Here is a 21,000-nt window from a genome sequence, read left to right as displayed (position 1 = left end):
ATATATTATCTGAGTCGGGCGTGTTTTTGTCTCTCTCGCTGGTCAGGTAGAAGGTCAAAGGTCAAAAAGAGCAGCTTCTCCAGGAGGAAAGGTTTGGTGAGGGGAAAACATGAAGGTTTCTGGGTCGTTTTTGTTTTGTTTTTTTTCCTCTAACGGACCTTCAGCAAACAGATTCAAATTAAAAATAAAACGCCGAGAGTCCAGCTGAGCAGAAGAGACGAGAAAAAACCTCTGCTGCCCTTCAACTGGTCCTGCCTCAGCGTTTCTGCAGGGGGCGCTGCTGCTGCTGCGTTCACATCTACCACGTATTCGCCAGACGCCTCATTCGTCTGGGGGACAAACAGGATGCAGGTGTTAATAGTTGCATTTAAAAAACTTAAAACGGGAGGAAACATTTTTAATAAATTAATAGAAAACAGCTGAAACATGAGTCCCTTTAACTCAAGACCAAAAACACTTGTTTAAAGTTGATCTGAACCAAATTAAATGAAAAATTTACCAATTTATTGATGTGAAATGATCATTTTGTTGATGCCATTTCACAAAATGGCATAATTCACATGTTTTTTTAAGACATTTTATTTTTATGTTTTTAATGTTTTTTTGAACTACGGTGTTAATAAAATGTGCCATAAAGACAAACCTGATTGACTAATTGATAAATCTATTACAGAAAATGTCAAATTGAGCAAAAAGTTGTTTAAAATTAAACAGTTTCACTTCCAGTGAGTTATTCATACATACACTCTATCCTTAGGAAACTAAAGCAGATTTATTAATTAATCTGACTTAACGTGGTGAATTTATTACTGAAATAAACTAATAATCAAATTGTCGCTTACTGGAGAGTACAGACTCAAAAAGTCCTTCGTTGAAATTAAAACATTTAGAGGAGCAATCAAGCCAAAACTTGGAAAAAAACCTTTTGTCTATAAATGTTCTAAATTATTTGAGTTGAAATCTTGAGTTTTAATCTTCACCTGGTTCAACTTCTGTAAAAAAAAAAAATCTAAAGCACATTTGGTATCAATTTTTTAACCAATTAATCTGAAAAATAATCAATAGATCAGCTCCATACTGTATTGATAAGTCGAGCAGAAAGTTTTTCACATGTTGATGTCACAAGTATTTTTTCAGTAGTGTTCAATAAATAAGTAATGCTACGTTTTTGCATTTTTCTCTTATATAAAAAATCAATTCATGAGTTCATTTGCATCATTTTTAATATTGTGTAAAAAAGGCTTAAATGAAAACTGCATAAAAATTGTCACTCGCCTCGTGTTTCTGTCCTGGTCTCTGATCTTCTTCTCCATCTCTGCGTCTGTCAGGGTCTCCAGCAGGGGGCACCACTGGTCCGCCTCGCCCGTGTTTCTGATGGCGATCTCCACGGTAGGAAGCGGGTTCTCACTGGAAAACAACAAACCGCTTCCTGGTTAAACCTACGATGCGTTCTGTTTCATTATATATGAAGTGAGACATAAGTGACATGAAAGTGGGGCTGAGGGATAAATCGTTTTAATAATACTGGGGAATTTTTTCCCCCTGCCAATGCACTCCTTGAGTTTTCATAGCTCAGAGTGATGTCAGCACCCCCAGGGCGTAATTTTAGGAGAATAAAGTCGTAATTTTATGAGGAATGCTGAGCATTTTGGGGAAGTTACACTTTAGTATAAGTTTTACAAATAATATTTTTACTTCTATTATACATCACAGCACAAGAGTCATAGCAAAGAAACAGAGAAAAATAAAAATACTGTAGGTTCAGGAATGAATATGTGACCTCTGTGTGCGTAAACAATATCAGTGAACTTTTAGCCATTTTGAAGAGGGAAAAAAAAAATCACATGAACTGAGCTGGTCACAACAAATCCTGATAATGAAGCTTTTTTCCTCAGTAAAATAACTTTTTTTCTAAATTTTATGACATTTTTTCTGGTAAAATTGAGTTTTTATTTTGCTAATATGATGTAATTAAACTAAAATTATCATAGCTGGTCCTAACGCTCAGAGAAGGGATGATTGGGGAAAAACACTTTTGGAAAACATTTTGTGTTTTTGCTTTTTGTTGCTTGCATCTGCAGGAGAAACGTCTCGTTCTGCTCGTGTCGTAATGACAACAAACTTCATCCATCAGCATTAAAGTAAACAGTCTGGAGTCGTTTCTCCGCTCACACGTCCAGCTGTGGCAGAGATCATTGTCTGGGTCTGGAAACATTTCATCATCCGATCCCAGACCCAGTAAGGTCAGATCCAACAAGCAGCTGAGGTGAAGGAGGTCAAGGGTCGCAAACAAAAACATAGAACACCCTTCAAATTTAGTAGAGCCACTGGAAAAGATTACAGTAGGAACTTCATTTAGCCAGCTGACCAGGAGTGTGCAGCAAGTTACCATTAGCATTAAATGCTTCAAGTCAGAACAAAATGGCGATAAATTTACACATGACAGACACAGAAAAGCTAGTTAGCTAGCAAGTGTGTATTAGCCTCAAATCACACTCAGACATAAACATCCTTATTATTGATGAAAAAGTACTAGTTCCAGATTATTTCACTTATAAAAGTATTAGTATAACTAGTACTTCCTTATCAATACTAACTTAAAACAAGCTCCTTATATTTGGATGAAAAGTTACTTGTAAGTTAATTTGCCTTATTTCAAGTGTACTAAGATTAGAAACTAGACCAAAAATACTTGGTAAGATTTTGTGTTTTTATAGTGCACTAAAAGAACACATTTTTATTTTCTTATTAAAAAATGAATGGAATTATTTGCATCTTTTAATGCGTTTCTAATATTGTGTAAAAAAGTTTAAGTGGTTAAATGAAAAATCTGCAGAATTTTTTTATGTGATAAACTGATTAGTTGATTATTCAAAGAGCTGCAGCCCTGCTGAGCCGCCATCTTGTGGTACCTGAAGGCGTACGTCCTCTGGTGCCAGCTCAGCTGACCTCGGATGCTGTAGGCGATGGTGGTGACGAACTCTCCGCCCAGGCCGAGCTCCGAGCAGAGCTTCAGGGCGAACTTCTCCGGAGAGTTTTCCCTCTCCGACATGTCCCACTCAAACTGGTCCACCAGCGAAATGTTCCCCACGTGGATGTTCAGCTGGACGACGAGAAGAAGAACGTGGAAAATTAGCCGCCTGCAATAAAGGTCACCTGTTATGCTTCCTTGAACAGGTTAGGACAGGAATATGAGCTAAACAAAACATTCATTGCACAAAGTCATTCCTAGTTAATAAGATTTCAGTGTGGTCAGTTCTACCCATTTGGATGTCCTCTCAGAATGAGCTGTTTAAGGGCTCCGTCACTTTAAATCCAAATAAAGTTGCTGTTGCTGGCCACACCCTCCAACTCAATGATTACACTCACATGAATCAATTAATCAATTACCGCATTATAAATTAAAATGAGCCCCAGTTGTACGTGATTGTAATTCTATTTAAATTTTTTGGGTTTATTTTGGATATTTAAAATATCTTCCAGTTCCATGATTTAGTGTTCGTTACATTTTATTGATGTTTGAGAAGGAAAACGTACCTGAAAATGGCCTCAAAACAGCAATATCAACATTTAACTCCACTGGGTTGCTAGGTAACAGAAGAAACTCTGCTGGATTGCTATGTAACAGATGAAACTCCGCTGGGTTGCTATGTAACAGAAGGAACTCCGCTGGGTTGCTATGTAACAGAAGGAACTCCGCTGGATTGCTAGGTAACAGATGGAACTCTGCTGGGTTGCTAGGTAACAGACAGAACTCTGCTGGGTTGCTATGTAACTGGCAGTGTCTGCTGATTTGTGAAGTTTTTGAAATGGCTTGTTTTCCAGACACCAAATATCTTTAATTTATTGCCAACAGCCAGGTGTGTGTATGTTTTTTTTTAAGCGGTTGGGTTGCTTTTAGAAATGGAACAAAAACGTGAATTTTGCACAATAGGTCCCCTTTAAGAGTGAAGCCGCACCTTGATGATAACCCTCTGGTCCGTCTGGTCCTCCAGGAGGCTGTCTGTCGGGTAGGACTCGATCTGCTGCCGGATGGCTGAGGCGATGGCGGGGACAAAGGCCAGGGGGTTCAGATCCAGGTCGTCACACAGGATCTCCGCAAACATCTCAGGTGTCATGAGCTTCTCTGGACATTTAAAAAAACACAGGAACACTCTAAGTGTTTGTTTTAAATCTCATCAGAGAGGGAAATGAGTGGGGTGCTGTGGTGGCGCAGGGGCAAAGCACAACCCATGTATTGAGGCCACCTGCCGGTGGTCGCAGGCTCGATTCCAGGCCTAGTTACATTTGCCGCATGTCTTCCCCCTCTCTCATTACYCTCTTTCCTGTCAAACTACTTTCAAATAAAGGCCACTAGAGCCAACAAAACCTTTAAAAACAGAAGAGGGAAATGAGCGAGAAGCTACCGTTCATGTTCCAGGTGAAAGCGTCCCTCAGTTTCTGACCCTCGATCTCCATGTCCAGACGGATCGGAACAAGAACCTCAGGCTGTGTGGCGTTTTCATGGATCACCGCCGGGTCGTGGTCGTCGAAGCTGATGAACATTTAAAGACGCAAAAAATTAACCACGCCTATAAAATTTACTGGATAATTAATAATCCCAAAAACCAGAAACAAGCATTGTCATTTTGAGACCATTTTCAGGTAAAACATTGATAAGTTCAATGTCACAAAGATTATTAACTTTAATTTTGTAAAAAACACAAAAAACTCAAACTAGAAGACAATTTAAACGTCCTAAGTAAAACCAAAAACAGGCAAAAGTGGCAGGTGGTGCAAACTAGTTACTTCCTACTGGGTGTCAAATGTTTGCAGCGTTTCTCAAAATGGCGACTTTTCAATGTAATATAATGGTAATGACATAAATAATGCAAAAAAATTTAAATTAACATTTAACACTAGAACTGGAAGACTTTAAATATTCAAAATAAAAAACAACAGATAAAGTGACTTATGAAGTCTCTGTAAACAAAATTATACTTTAGAAAAGGGTTAGTTAGACTTTTATCAAGCTCATTTTAAGTTATCGTGTTAATTGATTTATTGAACATGCCTATACGATGTTGCCACGGTTACGGATCATAACGGTCCAAATATAAAAGCAAAAGTCATCCCAGCTACATAACAGACATAACCAGAGGCAATAATCGCCCAAACAAGCAAAGCCTCAACCATAAAAAAAAACATTAACAAAAGAAACACCATCTGCCAGCAGGGGACGCCTCACCAGAGGGGGAAGGTCCTCTTCTTGTCCCGGCCCAGCCGGCTGCGGTTGATGGTGGTGGAGCAGGGAACGGCGTCCAGGTGGTGGGAACTGTTGGGCAGCGTGGGAACCCACTGGCTGTTCCTCTTTGCCTTCTGTTCCCTGGTGGAGACACAGCAGAACCGAACCATTGGATCCCAGAGTCAGAAAGAACAGCAACTTCTGTGTTTCAATAGGAAACTTCTCATCAAAGCAGACAGAAATCACATACGGGGTTCCCCAAGGTTCAATCCTAGGACCTCTCTTATTCAGTATCTATAGGCTCCCACCAGCTCAGATTATAACAGGACACAAGATTAGTTAGCAAGTTAGCGTAACTACACAGATGATACACAGATCTACATTACTGTGCACTGACTCTACATCAGAGGTGTCCAAAGTGCGGCCCTGGGGCCATTTGTGGCCCTTGAACTAATTTTTGTGGCCCTTGACTGCAATTCAAGAATGGCACAAATTTAGCCAACCAACACTTTTAGTAATTTTTTTATGGTGATATTTTCTGTGGCAAATCTAAATACAAAACAGAGAATTTTTCTTAAAATTATCCTTTTTATCATTATCATTATTACTATGTTATTATTGTTAGAGATGTGATTGATTTATTGCTAATTGTGATAAGTCTTTTAATTACTACAATGGTGTCTTCACAAATCTGCCTAATTTTTTTTTTTAATGAATCAGCTCATCTAAAACAATGCCGCTCACATTCAATAAAATAGATTTAGTTCATTTAAATAAATAAATGCATCTATAAGAAAGTGCCAATATTTCCATAACCATGTGAGCTATTAGCGTCGTGGCTGCTTTGCAGAGAGATAATTAGTCTCCAAGTGTGTTTGTTTTTTCCCCAGATGGGGGTTTTACCTGAGGTAGGTGGGCGGCTCAGTGCTGATAGACACAGCTTTGTATTTTTCATCGTTCCCTTCGAGGATCTCCTCGACCTCCGAGGCCTTCAGGAGCGTAACGCTGGTGGCCAGCTGAGTGTAGCCGTGATCTGGGAAGACAACAATGAGAAAACGCAAACTTATTTTACAAAATATTCACTGAGACACAATAAAACCAAGGTTTGAGTAAACTTCATCAATTACAGCCTAAGGACGTCTTTGTCAGACCATTATTAGGAAAACTAGTGAGTTTAATAAAAACTATGATTAGAAAATAAGAGAAACAGAAAAATATAACAACATGTGTGATCAATAGATATTTCACTCTGTTCACAGCATAAAAGCTGGGCAATAAATTGATTTAATCAAATTTTTGGTTTTTGAAAATTTGAATTTAATTCATTCCTTGGATTTCCATGGTTCAGGGTGATACATTTTCCTGGACAATAAATAGTCCTGGAAATTATTGTGATAAACAATAATTTTGTTGTTTTGAGACCATTTTCAAGTAATATATTGATTACAGAATAATAATGCAAGTTCACCCTCAAAATGACCAACAAACTATAATTTTGCTATGCTTATCCTCTTAACAATGGAGCTGGAGGATATTTTAAATATTCAAATTAAACACAGAACAACCAAAAACAATAAATAAAATGAAAATAAAAACAAAACAAACAAAACCATAAATAAAATGCCTTATAAAATCTCTGAAAACAAAATTGCCCTTCAAAAAATATTAAGAATCTGAATGGAAATTGATATTTAATATGTAATTGCTTTTTGTCACAGACTTAATATGAGGCAAATAAAGTAGCAATGCTATGAAAAATCCAACAAAAAAAATAAACACAATGAGGAATATTGAGCATCTTGTGAAGTTATAGTTTGGTATCGGATTTACAGGTAATACTATGAACATATCAGCATCAAATTATCATCGGTAGCAGAAACAATTCTGTAAACATCTTTTTCAAAGAAAAAAATTACACATCCTGATAATTGAGCTGTTTTCTCATTAAAAACAACTTTATGACTGTTTTTTTCTGCATAATTCTTCTGCTAACATTATGACCTTAATCTTGTAACCAGGCCCCTATACTCAGTGGTAAAAAAAAAAAAAAGAAATCAATTACAAATGAAAATCTGAGATTTTACTTTTGCATACAAAAGCAGCAGGATGCTAGCTCTACAGAACTGGAGTTGCTTGAGTCAGTGCTGCCCTCTACTAACCGTGTGAAGACTCTACAATTTTCTTCCGTTCTTCCACTGTTGCCAGTTTTCTCCATAACGACGGGTATCGTTTATATAGGGAGCCTCTGAACATGCGCAGGTAGTTCCCCACCTGTCAAAAGGTCAGAAAAAAATAAAGAAAATCAAAACAAACAGGTAAAAAACAAATTAAGATGTTTCAGACACCGGGTTCTTAATGTGATGCTGCAGGAAACAAGAATCAGTGAAGCTCTGTTAAGAGTTCCTTCATAGGAGGCATGTTAAAGTCATTGTGTATAGAAAAAAAGAAATACATTTCCGCAAAAAATCTCAGAAATTTTGAGATTAATCTCAGAAATTTACTAGAAAAAACAAGGACATTTCTGAGTTAGAAAAGTAAAACATTTGCAAGAAAAAAAAACGTAGAAATTTTGAAATAAATGTAAAAAAAATTTCTAAAAAAAACCCTCTGAAATTTATGAACTCAAAAAGTTGAAAATTTGTAAGATTTATATATATATGTATCTCGGAAAGTTTCTGAGTTTCAAAAGTCAAAATCGTGGAAAATGTACTACTTTTGAAACTTGGAGATTTCCAATTTTTTTTCTGGACAATTTCTGAGATTAATTCTGAGTTTTTTGGCAGAATTTTACTTTCTATTTTCTGTCTACAAAGACCCAAATACACAGTCGTGCCTCCATAATCCTTCAATCAGATTATCAGTTTAAAAGACGTTTCTGTTTACGCCTCACAGTCCAAGGCCAAGCTGACGCAAAGCAAGTGGAAATTGTCCACAATAACAGCGTAACATAAAATGAATGGAATGATATATTTTGTTAATCTCATGGTTACACTAAGTTTTAAACATTTCTTCACCCTGTTAGATGTTTTCTTGGTTCTTTGTTTACATCTTTTGTTTACATTTTAATATTTTCCACTTACTAACCATGTAAGTAACATTCTACATGTGATAATGTAGTAATAATCTTCTACAGTGGTGCAGAAGAAAGACGGGCCATTTAAACATTATAAGTGTTAGACTTGTCATTTTAAAACTGTTCTCTCCCACTATTACCAACCTAGATAGACCGAAACAACACAGCAAGTCGTATTAGCATTAGATCTAAAATAATGAAGCAATAATCCAACTAATTTTACAGTTTGTCTTAAAAATTAGCGCTTTGTTTGTTGAAGTCATGTTAGCTCGCATGCTAACGCTTAGCTTGCTTGACAGCTGAAGTTTACGATTAAATAAAAGATTAATTTCATTCCAGACTTCACTTTCTGATAACCTATTATCGATCAGCACCTTCTATCCTCGCGCTGTTCTCCGATCATCAATGAATGAACCTTCACGCGCTGCCTTTCCCCTCAGTTGGCCTCGCGAGCATAGCTAAGCTAACAGCTAGCGGCTGACACACCGGAACGTTTCTGCTCAAAATCACGATCCGTAACAGCAGCAGGGTTATAAACATTTGAAGATACTGACCTCAGAACCGATCATGTAAAACTCTCCATCCTCTTCGAGCTGAAATTTCACCGGTTTTTGCCCAAACGTTTTGCTAAGCGCCATAGTGACATGGAATAACAAAGGTCCGAGCTACAGCGCAAGCGCAAACAACAAGCTCAACAAACAACCAACCGTTAAATGATGAACTTCCGGTTCCGCTCCAGGATCCGAGTTGTTAGTCGCCTCACCAGCAACTTTACTATGATTTTAACAACTTTTTTTACATTTAAATTGAATAAAAAAATATTTTGTTAATCTCGAGAGAATATAAATGTAACTCGTATTATCCATGTTCCTCAAAAAAAGAAGAGAAAAAAGAAATGTAGACGTTAATCTCATACAGCAGTCTGTGTTACTGCAAAGCCAGAGAAGCCTCTGACTGAAAATTCAACTGTATCACATTCTTTTCAAGAGGATGCTCGTGGTTATATGTAAAATAATAAAAATTAATTTTTTTTTTTTTAATATTTTTTCCAGCCCAACAATGAATTAAGCATGAAATATTTATGAAATGGTATTTAACGTTTTTTTTGGAGAAATCGTTGTAGCGCCAAAATTTCAAAAGGGTATCGCATATTTTCCCTATTAGTAAAGACTGATGTGCTTGGTTGAAAAAATTGAAAAATATTTAGAATATTCTTAGCAATAAAACTTTAATTAGCTCACTCTGTATTTGAAAACATTTGCTGTAATTACTCAAGGTGTTAATATAATTAAAACTAGATTTCTGTGTCTGCTTTAGTGTTTAACTCAATGGAAAGATGTGGTCCCATCTACCATTATGATTTTAACAACTTTTTGTTGAAAATCAGAAATATCAATATGAAATGATAAACATTTAGTGTCGTAGCTAACATTTTTATATGAAGATTTTAACTTGTAGCTAATAGCTTTGTCCTAATTGAACATATTTTGAGCAAAGATGGTTTAAATGAATTGTTAGTAAACTTTTCAAGCTCATTTACTCAGTTAAATCCTAAAAAGATTACGTAAATGTGTAAAAAATAAAAATAAAAACCAGAGACGCCAAGATGTTATTTTAACTTTACAAACTTAATGTTTATTCGTATATACATGAATATATTAATCTATAACCAAGAGAGGAGAGAATGTACAATGCAAAAAAAAAAATTTTATATACAAATCAATAAATAAGACACAACCAAAAACAGTTTGTCAACACAAGGGCTTTTTGTTCATGAGAAAGAAAAAGTAAGACAAAAAAATTGCAGTAAGAAAATCTTGAAATTCTTCAGTTAAAAGTGGAAAAATGGCACCAAGAAAAAAAAAAAAAGAATTAACAAAAACAACCACATCACACCTGTTTCAATTGTTTTTTCCTTCTTCATGTAAAACTGAATCATTATTTTTATTTTTTTTTTGTTTTCAAACTCGCGTAGAATCACAAAATTCATTTTTAACAAGGGCGACGACAATACACACATAAACACACACACACACACACACACACGCACGCACACACACGGTCCATCCACAGTCGGAAACACTCGGACGCTTTCTGGGAAAAACTGCTGCAGAAACAGAAACTCAAATTGTTTGAGGAGAATGTAGGAAGAAGTCAAGAAGTTTTTGGTTTATTTTCAGATAAGTGCTGAAAATAAACAAGAAAATCTGCTTTTCTTCCTTTTTACAGTTAATATCAGGGCTTTTTCATCAAGTTATTAACAAAATGAAGAATAATTTACAGTTCTTTTTATTGACTAAAACTATTTTTGGATCATTTTTACTGAAACTTGAAAATTGTTTTAACCAAGTCAATGTTTAAAACCTTTTACTTTTAGCTATAACCTTTTGATTTAATTCTAAAGGGAGGCATTTACATGGAGGGCCAAAAGTGCCACAATTCAATATACATTTCTTAATGTTATTAGGTTTCTTCATCTGACCTTGGTTGTTCATTTAGAGTAAATTAAACAAATAATGACTTAAAAAATATAAAATTCCTACTGGATAAATTCCCCAAGTTTCAGTTTCTGCATCAGTTTCAGCTTTCTTCAAGTTTCCCGGACAAACAAAGTGAAACTAAACGGGTCCAGACATGTTTTTTCCTCCTTAGTGTTCCCCCCCAACGTAAACAGTAAACACAAAAGCTGAATAATTTCTCCCTCCCGCTGTGACAATGAAAGGCAGACGCTTCCACGGTTTCCATTTTGTTTTTGGCACACGGTGGGGTGGGGTGCTGCTGCCTTCGCGGACAACACGAGCGAACGATCATCACGACAATAAACGGTTCACAGTGCCAATCGACGGGCGGAAAGGGGCAAAGGTCACAGTGTTTCACGACGACATCGAACGCATCCCGCCTGCCGCTCATCAATGTATTGCTTCTGCAGTGTGTTTGTTAGTACATTTTTTAAAGTTGACGGTGCACAAAAATAGCCGACAAAAAAAAGGCAGGACAAACTGGACTTAGTGTTCTCTCGGGGTTTTTAGTGCTTTACTACAATTCCCAGAATGCTTGGCACCAAATTAAAACAGTGCAGATGTGGTGGAAGAGATGTTTTAGGGGTTATAGAACAACAAAAACGGGAAAAAAAAAACAACAATGCGGTTTTTATGGGAGGAAAACACAAAAAAGAAGAGCGTCAGTTTGGATTTTTCCATCACCGTCGCTCCTCTTGAATTCACATTCATCTAACGGCTGAAACGTTGCATCGTTTTGAGGTTTCCGTACATGGAAATCCAGCGATTCGTCTGGATTCAGAGAAACCGAAGCTTTAAGCGTCCTGCAGGATAAATCTGCAGCACATTTGGAAAGTTGTCGCTGAACGGATATGAAAGTCTGAGCCGCCATGGTGGAAGAAATAAAACAAAACCTGGGCAATGTCTGAGGACTCTCAGGAAAAAAAAACCTTGATCATCTTTAATGTAAGATATGTTGATGTTTCTCCAGGGTTTTCGCACCAATTTGGATTAATCAGATCAATAATATCAAGATGAAGAAATTATGCAAACTTTAGATCCACATTCAAAAAAATGTTTGAAATATAACTGATATTTTTTCACTTTTGTTGACCTTATTAAATCATTAAATATTTGTTAGAATATTGGAAATTAGGACAGAAATCTTGAATGAAAATATTGGGGTAAATTTGGCTGCATTTCTTTTCCTCAACAGATTTTTTTCATATTTTCCTGCCCTATTTTTAGGTTTGCCCAAAATCATTTAACTTTTCTGTAGATTTCACTGTAACGGAAGCATTTGTATGGAAGGCCAAAAGTGCCACAATTCATTAAATGAAAAAGGTGTTAAATATTTAGATATGACTATTAAGTACAAGTAGAAATATAAATGTTAAAATTAACAAGAAAACTGATCTGCAGTTACTTTAACTCTTCAGTAATTAAATGACCAAATTTAAATTACTAAACTTTTTAATACAATTATTTTATAGTTCTGATTCAGCCAGTTGGCAGAGCTAAAAAGGCCATAGACAAGCTGATTATGGGTCTTTATATTTTAAGTGAGCAAGCGTTAAAATATGTTCTCTATGTATTTACTTACTTTTAGCATTTCTGGCTTTCCATAATTTCAAACTTGTTAATTTTTATTTAGGTCCAAATTAACTTTTTTAAAGCTGGTGCTTCTGGTAAATTTTTTTCCAACATGGCGCCTCACGGTGGTCTGGATGAGGCAGAAAGGGAAATTGTGAAGAAACAGCACCGTATCCGAGGTGCAAAAAAACAAACACATAAAGCAAAAATAAAAACATTAAAAAGTGTTGATATCATGAGTCTATTAACAAAAATCACAGGGTCCTTTTTCAGAACAATATACTGCACAGACTGGGTTGTTTATATTTACACTCTGTTCAGTCTGTGTGAAGTGCGATCGCTCTGCTGTGGCGGCGGCGGCATCCTCCACCACCATGTAGTGGTTACGATCCGATAATAAAAGACGGAAACAGAGGCGTGGGATTCATGGCTGTGTTCACTGGATTTTGACACCATTTTCTCTTTTTTGTGAACACTGCAGCGTTCAGACGAGCGTCTCTTCCTCCACGTTCTGCTGTAAAATCCCGACCGAATCTCTCTGTAGTGATCCGTCGGTTCTGGGAAGATGGCAGAAAAGTCTGATCCCAGGATTAAAAAGTGAAGGTGCAAAGATTCCCCTCGCCAACGCTGAGATGTAAACGCTTGTAAACAAAATGTGACGCATCAGGAGGTTCGAATGTTTCATCCAAACCAGGCGGAGGGTGATGAAGAGTCCAAGTATCGTCCAAAGCGAAGGTTCCCCCCTGCCCCCCTGTATCTTCCTGAGTTTGCAGCTTTCATGAAAACAAACTCAGATTTTTAAACGAGGGTCCTGAAGAAGCAACACATCCAGTTAAGTGCTAAAGTGCCACAGAAAGGTCCCGTTTCCGCCTCTATCCAAACCAAAACCTGGACGCTTCGGGTCGGGTCGGTTCGGTTCGTCTCTCCTGAAGAGTCTCAGAAAATCCCTTTGGCGATCTTCAGTCCCTTCTGTTTCATGCGAGGCAGCGTCGAACTGGCCACGTTCTTGGCCCGCACCGGCCGGGCCAAGCCGCGCTTCTTCAGCACAAAGTCGTAGTTGGCAGTGGAGTTCATGGCGTAGAAGACATTGGCGTTGTCCGGGATCCGGAGCTCTGCAGAACGAAAGGAAACGGAGCAACGTCAGATTTCAAAGCCCCGTTTGTTGGATTATTTTTATTGGGCTGGTTCTGGAGTAATCTGTAAATCCCAACAAAACTAAAAAAGTCTAGTGTTTGGAAACTCAAATCCAGAACTTAATAATAATACACGCAAAAAAAAGCTGGCCAGTTGGCAAGGTGTGTTAGCAGATAGCTAGCAGTAGTCACAGACGGCAATGAAGAAGTCTGGTTGTGACTCAAGCGTTTGCCTGACAGAAAAGTCCCGCGAGAAAAAAAAAAAAAAGAATGTACAAGATTAAATAGGCAAAATTTCAGATCTGTGATTAACATACTAAAAGTCAACTTACTTTTTAAGAATGCAAGTTATTTTAAGGCCTTAATTTAAATATATGAATTTAAGACTTTTTAAGGGGAAGATAAGTGCACTAAATGTTTTCAAAGTTAGCAAAAGGACTAAGCTAAAAATTAGCTCTGCTATTAGCTTCTCTAACTGGTTACTTTCACAGGATTGTTCTGGTTTTAACCACATCTTCTCATCGACTGAGCAGATTCCTTCTTACAAATGGAGAAAAGCATCTCCTGCAGCATGATGCTGCCATCACTAAGCGTCATTTTGGGGATGGAATATTCAAAGTAACGTATAGTTTTATTATAAGTACTTCCTGAGTTGGGAAAACATGATTGTTTAGTCACTAAAAGACTTTACTCAATTACAGTTACAATCAATCATAACGACAAGAGCGAAAAATCATTTTGGTCAAGTTGTTATTTTCTGTTTACGCTTTAATCTGCTGCCACTGGAACTAACAACTATTATATCTTTAAACTGTTTCAGAAAATCACTTAAACAATTATTACTAGATCATTTGAATTATTTTTAAATTAACTGTTTCTATATGTAATTTCTTTCTTACGGACGTGGCTTTTTATTTTTATTACAAATGCTTATTGTAAATTACACTATTTTTAGCCACACATTGAAACTGTCGTGTGTTTTAAATCTTATTTGTCAGCATTTCTGAAACCTGCTCACCTTTGTCCTCTGAGATCTTCTGCATCAGCTCGTAGTCCTCGGTTTTCTCCCGCTCCAGGTTGTGTTTGATCATCGCCTTCCTGATCACCGCCGGAGTTTTGTCTTGACTCGTCACCTGAAAACATAGCAAGCGTTTATTACTCCCGAAAACCCGACTTCCACACCAGATAAACCCAAACTTTTCCACGCCACGGCCCTCCAAACGGCATCAGGCCGAGGAACCCCTTTGAAAACCCACAGACAATGTCACAAAATAATTACTACATTGTTCATCATAAATGCTGCCTCACACATTCACATTTTTGAGTTCTGTGTTGGAAAATTTGATCAGGAAACTTATGTCTATAAATCTGATGTTGAATATACTACCAGATAAAATTTTCCATCACAATCCCCTGTTTTGATAAGGAAATGTATAACATTATATATTTTATTTAATCTCCAGAGTTTTCTTGTCAGAAAGTTTTCACACTTGCTTGACAGGAAAGCAACTTGATAAATCTAACTTATCAATAGCGGGAGCAACCCTCGCTCCCCCTATTTGAAAACCACTGAGATAAACAACAGATTCCCGCGCTCTCTCCCTCTCTTTGGTCTCACCAGGATGCTCTTGTACATGTTGCCGTTCTCCACGTCCAGCGAGACCCGGATGATGCAGCAGTCGTCCACCTGCTGGTTGTAGAGCGGCAGCGACAGCGTCGAGTAGTTGGACACGGCCGACACCGAGCGTTTGTGCGAGCGCGAGGCGGACAGCGGCGTGGAGGAGGAGACGGAGGACGAGGAGGTGCTGCTGGAGCCCGAGGCGGAGCCAGAGCTGGATCCCATCCCCGACGTGTCCAGGGAGGACAGAGACGTGCATTCCCAGAACTGAGGGGGACACTGCACAAGTGTTACTGACATTAGAGACAAAATGTTTCTCTGACGCAACAATTTTAGGGCTGAAACAATTAATCAGATAAAATTTTCATGTAAAAAATATATTCATATAAAATTACATTTCAGATAAATTTATTTTATAACCAAGCACGCAAAAAGTTTCATTTCTACACAAACTAAATAAAATTCATAGTCTTTCAGACTTTAGAAATATAAAAAATTTGAACAACTCATCTTACCAAGTATTTTTGGTCTAGTTTCTAGTGCAAATATCTTACTACCCTTGAAATTAGACTAAACTAACTTACAAGTACATTTTCAGAGCTTGTTTTAAGTCAATAACTCCTTAACATTGACTTTTAAAAGTTCTTATTTGTTTCACTAATAAGACATCTGTCCCATATTATAAGTGAAATAATCTGCCAATGGAATAACAACTTTTTGACGAGTGCAGATGAATTGAAGAAGAAAACATTTAAGCGTTACCGTTGAGGTCGTGTCTGCAGCTGGAGCTTCTCTCCCCAAAGCAGACACGGTGAGTTTCACCGACGGAGTCGACGTCTGAAAATGAAAACAAAAACAGGATGAAAGCCGTTTTAAAGGGCAGGTTTGACGCGTTTTCCAGCCATGTAGTGCCATTTTATAACTTAATTAAGCAACTATGTTACCATCATTACCAAAATGCTGTATATGACTTAAAAAACCACCATAAACTTGGGCCTCTGTCTTTTTCTGAAACTTTGCCTGTGCACATAACACTTCAAGTATTTCCCTTACCTTCCTCTCGTGTCCCTCCGGTGAATCCGACAGGAAGCTGGTGTTCACGTCCTCCAGGTCGGAGCCGCTGGAGCTGACGGACGTGACGCTGAGGGCGTCGCCGCTGTCCCCGCCGCCCCCCTGGTACGGCCTGTAGTGGGAATGATCGAACGACTTTGAATGGGAGCCGGCGCCGCCGCTGCAGCCGGCCTCCGTCAGCTGTCGGCTGGACACAGAACAGGAACAGGAAGTGGAAGAATAAGTCTCCAGGAAGACACAAACAACTGATGGAGAAAAATCTGAAGAAGAGCTGAGTGTGACTGACTCGCTCCATCGTTTCATGATCCCGCCGTTCTTCTTGGCTCTGAGCGTGTTGCTGGCCGACTCCGACAGAGGCTCAATCTCACAGGACAGATTATAGCTGCAGAAAAGAAAATTGACACCAAAGGATTAGGATTTAGTTAAACCCTGGAAAGATATAAAGACTTAAACAAGCTTAGAGACATAATGAGACTAAAGCTGCAACTAACAATTATTTTAGTAATCATGAGGGTTTGTCATTTAATCACTCAAGTCTTTTTAGAACATTAGAAATACATTAAAATATGCAAATAAACAAATAGTTTTAAAATAAAACGGTACAACTTTACAATGAGGCTCCCTTTGCAGACGGATATGTTATCTATTCATCTATAAACACTTTATAAACCAGTTTATTATGCATTAATTAAGGAAGAAAAGGCAACTGTATGCTAAAAAACTATTTACAAATGCTTATTGTGCTTACAAGGTGGTCAGAAGAGTTTAGCATAATAACTCTAAATACAGATAGCTGTTTCCATATGGGAAATAGCTCTCAGGATTTACAAACTACTTAACATTTAAAGTTCATTTGCAAGCTACAAAGTATTACATTTGTGTTAATTTTTGTGTTTATTAGGGTTTGAACTGTGGATGAAAACATCAATAAAATCTACAGAAAACTATTTGATCTGGAGAAACTTTGGATCATCATGCACAGATGTTTTATTTAAAAAAGGATCATATTTAATAAGTTAACAACCTTTCTGCCTCGCTGAGTTTCTCCACGGCTGCGAACCACTCTCTGAAGTGGCTTTCCTGAGTGAAGCTGTAGTTGTTGGAGGCCAACTGGAGAAGTTTGATCTGAGCGATCACCTCAAACTCCTGCAAAAAACAAAAAAAAATGCAGAGATTTAAAAATAATGTATAACCTATCAGAAGCTTTGAAACAGAAAAAACTAATTTACCTTTCTCCTCTTCTCGAAGTTAATCAGACCACCCTAAAAAACAAAATAAAACAGGAGAATAAAAACATCAGCAACGTCAGAAAATGAAACAGGAGTTTAAAATTATTTTGGTGCCATTTTTTCCACCCTGCAACAATGACTTATTCTTTTTCTTGCCACAAAAACATGCCGTAAATTCAAAACTCAGAACTCATCACTTAAAAAACTCGTGGGAGGATGTACAAACAGAAAAAACAAAATGGCTGACCTCTGTGTAATCCTTCATGGCAGTGTCCATCATCACCAGGTCCGTTAGGAATGTTCCCAAATAAGGAATGGTCCCCTGCATGACTCCCTGTTCACAGAGGGATAATTACTGACAGACTCAAACATGCAACACATAAATGATTTAAAGATTATCTACCGAAACATAACTGAATCATTAGAGACAAAAAAACTCTTTTGCAAGTTTAATACATATAAGGGGTACATATAAGAAAATAAAAATAATTCATACTATTACAAGAATAAAGTTGAAATAAAAAAATTAATTCAGAACAATATGAGAATAAAGTTATAGTATTATGAGGATACATTTACGACTTTATTCTTGTATCATTTTGACTTTATTCTCGTTATATTATGAACTTATTCTTGTAATTTTAAGAATTTGTTCTCATAATTTTGACTTCATTCTTTAATTATTATGAATTCATTCCAATAATTTTATGTATTTATTCTTGAACTTTGATTTATTAATTTATTCTTGAAATATGACTTTATCCTCATTTTATTGCAACTTTCTTGTATTATTTTGACTTTATTCTCATAATATTATGCCTTTATTCTTATTATTACCTTATTCTCATACAAGTTTATTCTCGCAATATGATTTCTTTCTCATAATTTTTATTGTTTTGTACTTTGTATGTCCCTAATACGCTGCCATAAGATCTAGAGTGAAACAAGGAATCGTCAGATGGGGCGCAGTACCATCACCCACCACTAGATGGCACATGTACTGTTCCTCAGTTTTTTCTGAGGTTCATTAACAGCTTTTCTTCACGTGAATCGGGTCTCACCAAGTCTCTCTGCTGCTGGTGTCTCCTCTGAGCTCGTTTGGGGTTGATTTCTAAAGTTGCAAACTTTGAGGTTCCCTCCTGCAGAAACAACAACATGTTCATGTTTTAGCAACTTTTTATCTGCTGGGAGTTTTCTAGATTTTAAAAGCAAAACATGCAGAAACATCCACTCAAACACACATTTGCTCAGTTCACATTTATTTCAGTTCAGTCTGGTGCATTGGTCTTAATAACCATCTTTTTGAAGGACAATTTTGTTTAACAAGACAATTTTCTCATGTTATAAGCGAAATAATCTGACAGTGGATGTAGAATTTTTACATCAAAATTAACAAATTATTGCCTTGAAACTCCTGAATAGTTACTTATAAGTTAGTCTTATTTTACGCGTACTATAATATTTAAACTAGAAGCTACACCAAAAATACTTGGTAAGAGTTTGTGTTTTTGCAGTGTTGAAATTCAAGTATTTCCAAGGATTTAAAGTATTGCATGAAGCCTACTAATCAGGTCATGGAGTTAAAGGAAATAAACTAGTTCAGGGTTAGTTTATGAGGCTGAAAAAAAAGAAAGTCTGTTGACCCTAGGAAAGGAAAAATGGGAAGAAAAATTCCTGAGTGAGTCGCTGAGGCTCTAGTTATATGCGAACGCAGCCTGGACTGAGGAGATAGACAAAAAGGGAGGCGACGCCCTGAAGTCCGGCCATCAGCGGCGTTATCTACAGGGTTTCCTCCCTCTGACGTCAGCAGGGATTCCCTCACCGGAGGCCCCCAGCTTTAAGCTCTCAGGTTACACAAAAATGCGGTCCTGAGTTCACGTCAGCTTTCCTGGAACTGCAGATTGTTGCTAAGAGGAAAGCTGTTCCAGATGTTCAAGCTGAAAAACACCTGCAGCAAAAACCCGATTCTGATTTTCCCTGTGTCCAGCTGGGCAGCTTGGACCAAATAAAACGGACACAAACCTTACTTAAGACAATGGAAACCAGGATTTTATAAACTGTTGGTCAATATAAACGTTTCACATCAGTAGATATCAATGATTATTGACCAGTTTTTTGTTTTAAATATCTGACTTTTCCCGCTTTATCCAAAGTTTTCACTCCACACTGTGGTTTTTTAATTTTTAATCAGCAGTGGCGGAACTTTAAACTACTGCTGCGGCAGTTACTCAACAGGTTGTTGCTAAGTAACCAAAGAATGAGTGAGTTGCTAGGTAACCAAAGAGAGAGTGAGTTAGTTGGTTCATTCCACCAGTGTAGCTTTTCTCTGCCTTTATTAGGGCTGTTGAAATATGCAATAAATCAATTATTCACACAATAATTTAAAGGAGGTTAATAATTTCCATTTGTGTAATTTATTATTTTTCTCCCAAAAACCGGATGGCAAAAGTCTTCAGTCTCAATTAGCCCTTTTTCTGAAGGACAACTTTGACTTCATGATTAATTTTATTTTGTTGTTTCTATTGTTTTGTTTATTTATTTTGGAAATTTAAAATATCTTCCAGTTCTTGTGTTAAATGTTCATTAGAATTTAAAGTTTATTGATCTTTGAAAATGTGTTCTCGCATCATTATGCCATTAGCACTGAATTGCTTTAAAGTGGTCTCAAAAACAACAATATTATCGTTTATCGCATGAACCTCTGGGACAATTTATCATCTAGTAAAATGTGCTACTGTGACAGGCCTGGCCTACATCTCCCAGAATGCTGAGCGGCTCTGGATTGGAGTTCATTGAGATTATTGAATATTCCATCAGATGTACTGATACTTATCAAATCTCTATCAGAATCTACATTGTTACTGATTTATTGCCCAGGCTTTTCTAGAAGTCTAAATTAAATAAAGAAAAATAGTCTTGCCAGTTTTATTTAGATCGATAAACTATAAACTATATTTACTGACAAAAAAAGCTTGATAGAAATAGTTGAGTTTTATTTGGAATAAAGTAAAATTCAGCTGTGATTAAACTGCTAAATGGCATCAGGGGAGCCCAGATCCGACCCAGAACTTGGCTCAGATCTACAGGAACACCAACTGCTCTGCAGGATGTTCTCTTACAGCCACAGCGAAGTGACGAGGTCACATCCTGCTGCTATCCGCTCAGCTGTCGTTGGTCCAAGTTACGCAATGCGCACTGACTGTTTTATACGTCTAGGACAAAAACATGGAGCTCACGGGTTAGCTGTGATTTTAATGCTGAAATTAGACCTTATAATTTCATAATTTCAACCAATAACATTTAAAGGTGACCTCTTTGAAAAGCATTAGTGGAGCCTCCTGCACAATCAACAGAAATGCAGCAAGTGGTTTCTGGATGGTAAGTAAACAAGAAAACACTTTCTCGTCTTTTCCAGCAGCCATTGTACAGTGCATACAGCGGTACAACCAGCTGACCAAACGTGCAGGAGCTCAGCTTGGGTTGCTAGGTGATAGGCAGAGCTCAGTTTGGGTTGCTAGGTGATAGGCAGAGCTCTGCTGGGGTTGCTAGGTAACGGGCATT

General features: G+C 37.3%; 2 protein-coding genes across 8 annotated transcripts in view; both read right to left on the bottom strand.

Moving 5' to 3' along the window:
- Window positions 1-138: 138 nt before the first annotated feature.
- Window positions 139-8,992, bottom strand: smarcb1a (SWI/SNF related BAF chromatin remodeling complex subunit B1a). Its single transcript, XM_008417799.2, has 9 exons — window positions 8,852-8,992; window positions 7,384-7,495; window positions 6,128-6,257; window positions 5,228-5,365; window positions 4,407-4,534; window positions 3,960-4,126; window positions 2,913-3,103; window positions 1,276-1,407; window positions 139-329 (listed from the first exon to the last, which is right to left on the bottom strand). The coding sequence occupies exons 1-9, from the start codon at window positions 8,933-8,935 to the stop codon at window positions 299-301; spliced, it is 1,113 nt and encodes a 370-aa protein (XP_008416021.1). The 5' UTR covers window positions 8,936-8,992; the 3' UTR covers window positions 139-298.
- Window positions 8,993-13,234: 4,242 nt separating this feature from the next.
- The window catches only part of LOC103469838 (ral guanine nucleotide dissociation stimulator), a 54,789-nt gene continuing 47,023 nt past the window's right edge, over window positions 13,235-21,000 (bottom strand). For 6 of the 7 annotated variants that reach the window (XM_008417798.2, XM_008417795.2, XM_008417797.2 and 3 more), the window contains exons 9-18: window positions 18,501-18,578; window positions 17,687-17,773; window positions 17,440-17,472; window positions 17,235-17,356; window positions 16,497-16,592; window positions 16,193-16,397; window positions 15,902-15,976; window positions 15,140-15,418; window positions 14,540-14,654; window positions 13,235-13,500 (exon numbers count right to left, since the gene is read on the bottom strand). In XM_008417798.2, coding sequence (XP_008416020.1) covers window positions 13,325-13,500; window positions 14,540-14,654; window positions 15,140-15,418; window positions 15,902-15,976; window positions 16,193-16,397; window positions 16,497-16,592; window positions 17,235-17,356; window positions 17,440-17,472; window positions 17,687-17,773; window positions 18,501-18,578 — 1,266 coding nt within the window. In that variant the 3' untranslated portion in view covers window positions 13,235-13,324. The remainder of the gene's footprint in view (window positions 13,501-14,539; window positions 14,655-15,139; window positions 15,419-15,901; window positions 15,977-16,192; window positions 16,398-16,496; window positions 16,593-17,234; window positions 17,357-17,439; window positions 17,473-17,686; window positions 17,774-18,500; window positions 18,579-21,000) is intronic. The other variant, XM_008417793.2, reaches the window with a different exon arrangement.

This window comes from Poecilia reticulata, linkage group LG9, assembly GCF_000633615.1.
Source record: "Poecilia reticulata strain Guanapo linkage group LG9, Guppy_female_1.0+MT, whole genome shotgun sequence".
In the NCBI taxonomy this organism is placed as follows: domain Eukaryota; kingdom Metazoa; phylum Chordata; class Actinopteri; order Cyprinodontiformes; family Poeciliidae; genus Poecilia; species Poecilia reticulata.
Note: the sequence above shows the minus strand (reverse complement) of the source record. Positions and strands in the feature narration are given on the sequence as shown.